We start from the raw sequence: 7,763 nt of genomic DNA, 5'->3' as shown, positions 1-7,763 counted from the left end.
CTTGTCACAATCCCAGAGTGACTTTTATGGGGTTGAAAATGCAGCTTAGTTCATTGGCACTGCACCTGGAGATTGTGGACAGATCCGTAAATACTATGGTTCTAAATGGAGGAAGGGACAGAAGAGCAGGATAGAGGGGTTCCACACTCTATGGAAACGAGACTTTTGAGCAAGCACATTGACTTAAGGTCTCCTTTACTCTGCTCCCACTAGAGGCAGTGCCACAAAGGCAGTCTGGTTGAGATTCACAGATCTCACGTTTATACTGATTTTCTGAAAAAAGGAAGGGATTTTATTAGTAAGTTTTCAACCTTGCAAAAACTATGCTCAGGCAAATTTGGGGACAGGCAAGTGTGATATTTTTTTCATAAGCCAAAAGGCAGGAGGCAAATCTTGTGCCAGGCCTGGCAGTTTATCATGAAAAAGATATGGGGGGGAAAAGTCCTAAGTGTAAGTAAATGCCACTCTGATGATTTACAGTGCTGGTGGATTTTTGGTCTGCCACCAGCATTTGCTCGGCCGACATATATTGATACACTTTTGAACAGAGAAGCTTGAAAGGTGTTGTCTTAAGTTACACATTTCCTCCTCAGCCCAGACTGAGGTCTCAGCTGTTCGCTGCAGTAACTAAAGAACATTTTGCCCCCAGGCTCATGAAAGCTCTTCTCCCTGAACTCAATGTGTAACAGAGGCAGAACACAATGCTCAGTTCTTTACTTTGCCTGGAGGGACCTTACACAAGTCATTTGCTCTTGCAACAAAAACTGCCATTTCAATATGACTTTTTTAAAGCTAGTTGCTAGCAACAAGATTTTTTGCTTTAACAAATCATTCAAGTACCAAGGGACAATTCACCTTCTTCACTGCCAGTCACTTCAGGGAAAAACAGAAGCAGCAGCCTTGGGGGTAGATTTTTAATATGGAATTGCCTTATAAACAAACACATAAGCTCCCTGTAATACAGAATTAGACTCCTCCAAAACATTCCCATTGGGAGGAAATCCATGGTTGCTTAGATACAATAGCACAAATCTGATAAGTATCAAAATATACAGTATCAGCTTCCCTATAAGACATGTGGTACATGTGGCATGCAACTTCAGTTTGTCCATAGGGTGAAGTTCACCCACCTGAAGAGGCTGCTTACTCAATGCAAAGAATTTAAGTGGTGGTTAGAATCTACCACAAACCCTAAGAGGGGGAAGAATTTCACCAGAACCAAACTAAATACATTTGGTTACATCGGAGAGTCTGCTGGAGACAAACACTGGTTACTGTAGCAACAGCCAGTGGTCCCTTTTAGCAAGGAGACAGTCTGTACACCTAAGTTTACCACAAATCATAGGATAGTTGGCAATTATTTAGGATGTTTCAGTTGTAAATTAACAAAGCTTAAGATTCAATAGTTTATGCATCCAGCATAAAAAGCAATACAAAATACACTTAAGAGTCCTTATGAGGTTCAGTCTGAAGATGGTGACAGATTTGAAATAATCATCTTTCCAGAACTGCCCCATCTTATTTGGGTGGATCTGTGTTGATTCCGTATTTCTCCTTGAGCAGTTTCAGCTGTTCCTCTTTCTTCTTTGTATCCATCTTCTGGAAGGCCTGCAGCAAAAACAAACAAGAATCTATTAGAGAAGAAACCTTTTGACAGCTTATATCCTATGGGTTTCTACTACAGCAAATCAGTTACACATATAGCAAAAAACAGTTATGGTCAATGTAAGTTACCAAAATTCCCAGCTGCCAATAAACTGTCACTGCACCAAACACAAGTACACGATATGGTTTAATTTTTTAATACTGGACAGAATGTATAAGAAAATAAGCAGCCTATCAAGGCATGAAGCTTGTTACTGAGTAGAACACTAGGATGTCAGAAACTTAAAATAAACTGTAAAGATCCTGAAGTATGTAACCCTTGAACTGACAATGGATGTGTACTCCTGAAGAATCCGCTTAAACAAGTTAAGGAGCCGTGCGTGAAAAGCTTAGCGCAGGTTGTTGTAGTGTAAGCAGTCCCCATTGCCCAAGTTTATTACAGCCTCAAAAAAGAGCCTTTGAATAGACAGAACCTACTCTTCAAGACTGCTTCAGAAACCATGAAATTGATCATTCCTGCAGTTTCATCAATGGTGCAATTAAAACAATATATCTTATACCAGTGGCACCCAACCTCTTTGACTTGTGGGCTGGATGGGCAGTGCCTGGTCCACCTGTAGACTGGATCTAGTGCCCAAAGTACTACTGGGCCCCATCCTGCCACACTGGCGGAGGAGGGCCCGGCTCGGCCTGGCCCTGCAGAGTGGGGAAGGGAGAGCGTGGTATGGCCCAAAATTGGGGGATGGGGGCAGGCGGAAGAATGGAAATGACAGAGGTAGAACACCCCATTTTAAACAATCAAGAGTGGAGGCAAAGCAGCAAATCGCACAGGAAGCTGGAATTTGTTACAATATATGAAAGTGGCAAAAGTTATGCAAGTATGAAGATGCATACAAATAGAGGGCACAGTACTTCTGAGTGCATTATTTCCCATAGGTCCCTTAGGACATGGTTTTTCTTGGTCTATTACACAAGCTAACAGGGAATGATGATACAACAATCCTCTTTACAACCCACATTACCCCTCCCAGTTCAAAAATATTACTCTTCTGTACACAAACATCAAAAGCTAATGAACACCATTGATCTAACCCATTTTCCTGGAAGTTTGGGATTGTTTCCTGAAATATTCACACCCATATAATTTCTTTACATACTAGAATGAATACTTACTGACACTAAATTATGTTTCTAGGTCATTTAGAGATAACCAATATACTCACCCTGTTTGCATTGTAGTACAGGACAACAAGGTATCTGTTGCACACATTAAATCCTGACAGGTGATCACAAGCATTCTTGGCATCAAAGATGTCTTCATAGACTACATATGCTGTTCCTCTAGTCTCTGGAGTGTTTCCACTGCAAAATAAAACCACTTTAATATTAAAACATATGAACACAAAATAGTTCTATGAACATTTGCAGTGAAGCAGAGACTAGATGGACTAATATACCTTTAATACAAGGCAAGATTTCTAGTTCCTTTTCTAGATATTGAAACATCCTTGCTTTTTTCATTCTAAATCTTCATGTACAAAATTAAGGGACAGAAACAACAAAATATATCAAAAGCATATTAGTATGCACAGCACTGTGTCCCAAGGACAATCTCTCTCTCAAACAACAGTGGGAAAAAGAGGAAAAGCTCATGACTCCCTTTAACCACCCACCTACCACGTGCTTGTCTCCTACCTGCGTGTGGAGAGGTCCAGTACTCTTGCAAGCTTACTTGTTTCACAAATTGTTTCCTCACCATTAGCAAACAAACAAGGACTGTTTTTACTTGATTTTAAGATGAGGTTCATCCCCCGCACATTTAACATGGGGAAAAAAGCCCTTCATCACAGAATCAAGTACAAGGTGGGGGAACAGCTGCTGCTGTGACTCAGGCTCCAGCCACCTACTTGGGGTTAGGTCTGTAGTAGCAGAGTACAGAGGTAGGGCAGGACAGGCAGCAGCTGCCATCTACCCACCTCCCACAGTCTCTACACACTCACTTGCCCCTCTCCCTCCCCACCCTTACCTTTGCTCTGCACTGGCAGGCTCAGTTCACACTACAGCCTGGGACGTGACCACAGACCGGCCCTGAAGCAATGGCACGTAGCCCACCCAGCTGCTGTGGGACCTGGGCTAGGGCCATTCTCAGTGCCCCAGGCTGGAACAGGGACCAAGTTTGCTGGTGCAGAGCAAGTATGGGGCGGGGAAGCGGGGAGCAAAGGTGGCAGGGAGGGGGCAGGTACAAGCAGGGGGCCAGCAGCTCGACTACCCGCAACACTGACTGCCCCCTGCAGTATCGTGAGGGAGGGTATGATTTAAAGATGATCCTCCAATAACTAGATTTTATAATTTTTCTATGTACAGAATCTAATTATTGGGGGTCATCTTAGATTCAGGTAAATATTCAGGGATCAGTCCTGAGGCCAGTTTTATTCAATATCTTCATCAGTGACCTGGAAGATAAGATGGAGTGCACCCTCAGCAAGTCTGCAGATGGCACCCAGCTGGGGGGAGTAGTAAATGCACTGGTGGGTAAGTCTAAGACCTAGACAAATTGGAGAATTGGACCAAAAGAAGTCTCATGAGGTTCAACAAGGACAAATGCAAAGTCCTGCACTTGGGACAGAACAATCTGATACACCGGTACAGGCAGGGGACCAACTAGCTGGGCAGTACCTTTGCAGAAAAGGACCTAAGAGTTAGAGTTAGAATGGATAAGCTGAATATGAGCCAAGTGTGCCCTTGTTGCAAAGAAAGCTAACACCATACTGGGCTGCATTACTAGGAGTGCTGCTGGCAGATCGAGGGAAGTGATTATTCTCCTCTATTGTGCACTGGTGAGGCCACATTCTGAGTCCTGTGTCCAGTTTTGGACCTCCTGCTACAGAAAGGATGTGGACAAACTGGACAGAGTCCAGAGCAGGGCAATGAAAATGGTTAGGAGGCTGAGGCAGATGACTTCTGAGGAGAGCCTGAGGGAATTGGGCTTAGTTAGTTTGGAGAAGAGAAGACTGAATAGCAGCCTTTAACTACCTGAAGGGAGATTCAAAAGAGGATGGAGCTAGTCTGTTCTTAGTGGTGGCAGATGACAGAACATGAAACAATGATCTCAAATTGTAGCAAGGGAAGTTTTTAAGACCTAGGTAGACAAAACTTTGGCTGAGATGATCTAGCTGGGGATGATCCTAATTTGACCAGGGAGTTGGACTAGATGACCTTCTGAAGTCCCTTCCAACCCTAATTTTCTATGATAGTAGTAATTTTATATGATAGCAGTATTTTGATCATTGACTTTGAATAAAGAAAGCATCTCTACCTAGGACATAAACTTATACACACATTTTAAGCCTTTTTGACAGGGCAGGATATAAATCTAACAAACAGCTTTCCACTTGTACTTAAGTGCAGTCCTGTTTTTGATTCTATAAGGGTACTGGTTTTAGTTGCCATTAATAAATATTCACCATTTTTAAAAGGGCATTGCTAAAATTCGAACATTTTTGGAAGGGCGCCTTATATCTAAAAAGGTTGAGAACTACTGCTATATATACACTCACTCAAATTTTTAACTCCCCCCTTTCGCTGTTGGTTTTATCTGACTTCTGGACTCGCCACCCCACTTGCTGTAGTAAGTTCTGAATTCCTAGATTCACAGACTGTAAGACCAGAAGGGACCTTGGAAGATCGTTGGGTCCAGCCTCCTGCACCAAGCAGGAAAGATAAGTGGGGTCAGGTAACCCCAACAAGGTGACTGTCTATTCTCCTCTTGAAGATTTCCAGGGTAGGCAATTGCACCATCTCTGGAGGGAGCTTATTCCTCAGTCTGGACACTGACTGCAACTGTTCTTTTGTTCTGAGCTTATGCAGTGGTGCATTACCAGGGCTCCCAAGTACTACAAATGGAGCTTTTCATACTATTTCAGTCCTGCAAGATAAAAGATCTTTATGAACTGCAGAGGATTGTCTTAACCCATGTAGAGATTCAATGCGTTTTAAAGAAGGTACCATACTTCTTGATTCTATCACTTCCCTAAGTGCACATCAGATGAAAGCCTTCCAAGTAACAATTCAGAGACCATGCTGTTCCACATATCTAGGAACTATATTTATCAGGTAAGTATACACTTAGGGATGGTCTGGTGCAGGGATAGGCAAGCCCTGGCACATGTGCCAAAACACAGCATGTGAAGGCATTTTGCTTGGCAGACAGTGAGGGAGCTGCAAGGGGCCCCAACCTTGCAGTAGCGCAGCCCTGGCTACTTCCCCACTGTCCGAGGTACACGGGCACCTGCTGCTGGCAACCAGCTGAGCTAGGGCTCCACAGAACCCGGTGCAGCTGCTTGCAGCCTCCCTGCTGTGAGCAGCCTGGGCTCTGTGGTGGGCAGCAGGCGCCTGCCCAGAGCCTGGGCTGACTGGGGGGTACCTGGGAAGCTGCAAGTGGCTGCCCCGAGGTCTGTGGAGCCTTGGCCCAGCTCGTTGCTGGCAGCGGGTGCACATCCACCTCAGGGCAGCAGATGGTAAGGAAAAGGTTGGGCCTGGGCTGCCACACCAAGGATCAAGCCCCTTGCTGCCCATCTGCCATCATCTCGCTGACCCCCCGTTGGGTGCATCCTTCAGAAAAGCATATCACAATTACCCCCCCCCCTTTTTTAATGTAAAAAAGAAGTAAGTGAGACAACTTACACTCTGATTTGTCGAATGGGCCCATATTTTCCGAAGATATCATACATTTCCTCAGCGGTGATTTTGTATGGCAAGTTTCGGATGTACAAAATCCGATTCACTTCCGGAGGCAGCCGAATCTAAAACGAGAGAGTCAGGCGTTTCCAGTTCAATTTAGGAAGTAACGTGTCACGTCTGCCTCCCCCATTTCACAGCACGTGTGCTCTCATGGGCCCGTCTATCTCCCAATGCCCTTGGGAGTGCTATAACAACTCCCCTACTTCTAAAATAACTTATAGGAAGGAAACTCCCCCCCCAAAACACATCCCTATGAATGTCAGTATAACGCAGGGGGGTTATCCAGGGATCCCCACCAGTCCGGAAATTTGTTGGCAGGGGAGTGAACAGTGGCTATTAACGTGGCTACCCGCCCCTTGCCAAATTCCCAGGCTCCGTGCGTGCCCCCATCCCCCACCAAAACGGCCCACGGCCCCTCCCCCAAATGATGCCAGTCCCGGGGCCCACAGACTCACATTGGCCCGCTTGGCCGCTTGCATCGCCATGACGCCGGGCGGAACGGGGGCCTAGGCCTAGAAGAGAACCAACCCCGACGCCCGACTCCGCTTCTTTGCCTCTGCGCCACGCCGGATGCTCTCCTAGCCGGCGCACCGGAAGTGGCGCGCGCTACCCAAGCGCGGGGGAGGGGGCATTCCTCTGCCCCGCCCCCTTCCTGGGCGGGTCACGTGACCCGGGTGCATTCTGAGGCGGCCCTGTTGGGGTTTCACAGCCGTGCGTGCAGGGGCCGCCTTCGCCTCATCCCTTGTGAGGGGGGACGTTTCCCCCCCTCAGAAACAGGCCCAAGCAGCTTCCATCCTCTCACGGAAGAGACGAGAGGAAATAAGCCCAAACACCGCGTTCACCCCTTGCCTTCGCCGCCTCACAGTCTTCCTGGTTCTCAACCACCCGGGGGCACTTTGTAGGGTGCAACGCTGCTAGGTGCTCTAGGGTGGCCATCGTACAGAACCGTCCGGTTATCATCTGTCATTTATAGATTCAAAACTGGACTCCTTTATGTCTTCTCTTGAAGAAAAAGCGGACATGAAAGCGTCGGGTTTCGTATCAATAGAGGACAGGGAATCGGAAAACTGGAATGTCGTCTATGGACGACCCCCTGCCTGCCGTACCTGGAGATTTCTATGGGCTCCGGCCCCTTCTGCCTTGTTGGTTGTGGCCTTTCAGGGTACTTGGCAGTGGACGAATTACTCCAGATTGAATTTTTCTGTGGTCCAAAAAGCAGCAACAGCCCCTCTGGAAAGGGAACCTGCTGTGCCATGGGTGGGGTGCCAGGCACCAGTGGAGGAGATGCATCGGGTAGCTGCGGGGTCTCTGTCCCCGGAGGTGTTCAAGAAGAGGTCAGGCAGCTGCTGGTCATGCCCATGCCTGTGCCTATGTCCCACCATGGGTATTTCCCATGCTTCTGGGCATTGCTGGACAAC

At 46.6% G+C, this 7,763-nt stretch overlaps 1 protein-coding gene across 1 annotated transcript; it reads right to left on the bottom strand.

Moving 5' to 3' along the window:
* Positions 1 to 899: 899 nt before the first annotated feature.
* Positions 900 to 6,958, bottom strand: SF3B6 (splicing factor 3b subunit 6). Its single transcript, XM_090031453.1, has 4 exons — positions 6,801 to 6,958; positions 6,289 to 6,407; positions 2,829 to 2,967; positions 900 to 1,608 (listed from the first exon to the last, which is right to left on the bottom strand). Exons 1-4 carry the CDS (start codon positions 6,828 to 6,830, stop codon positions 1,519 to 1,521), a joined length of 378 nt encoding a protein of 125 aa, XP_089887579.1. The 5' UTR covers positions 6,831 to 6,958; the 3' UTR covers positions 900 to 1,518.
* Positions 6,959 to 7,763: the final 805 nt, after the last annotated feature.

Source organism: Crocodylus siamensis, chromosome 1 (assembly GCF_052110815.1).
Source record: "Crocodylus siamensis isolate JL-2025a chromosome 1, ASM5211081v1, whole genome shotgun sequence".
NCBI classification, from domain to species: Eukaryota; Metazoa; Chordata; order Crocodylia; family Crocodylidae; genus Crocodylus; species Crocodylus siamensis.
The sequence above is the reverse complement of the archived record's forward strand: the minus strand, read 5'-3'. Positions and strand labels throughout refer to the sequence as shown.

What these genes read in the sequence shown, in the direction of transcription:
- SF3B6 (XM_090031453.1), bottom strand. Translation starts at nt 6,830, where the DNA reads ATGGCGATGCAAGCGGCCAAGCGGGCCAAT. An exon ending in CCCATTCGACAAATCAGAGT is followed by an intron (nt 2,968 to 6,288) that starts GTAAGTTGTCTC and finishes TTTATTTTGCAG; the next exon opens with TGGAAACACTCCAGAGACTA. An exon ending in TGTACTACAATGCAAACAGG is followed by an intron (nt 1,609 to 2,828) that starts GTGAGTATATTG and finishes TTTTTGCTGCAG; the next exon opens with GCCTTCCAGAAGATGGATAC.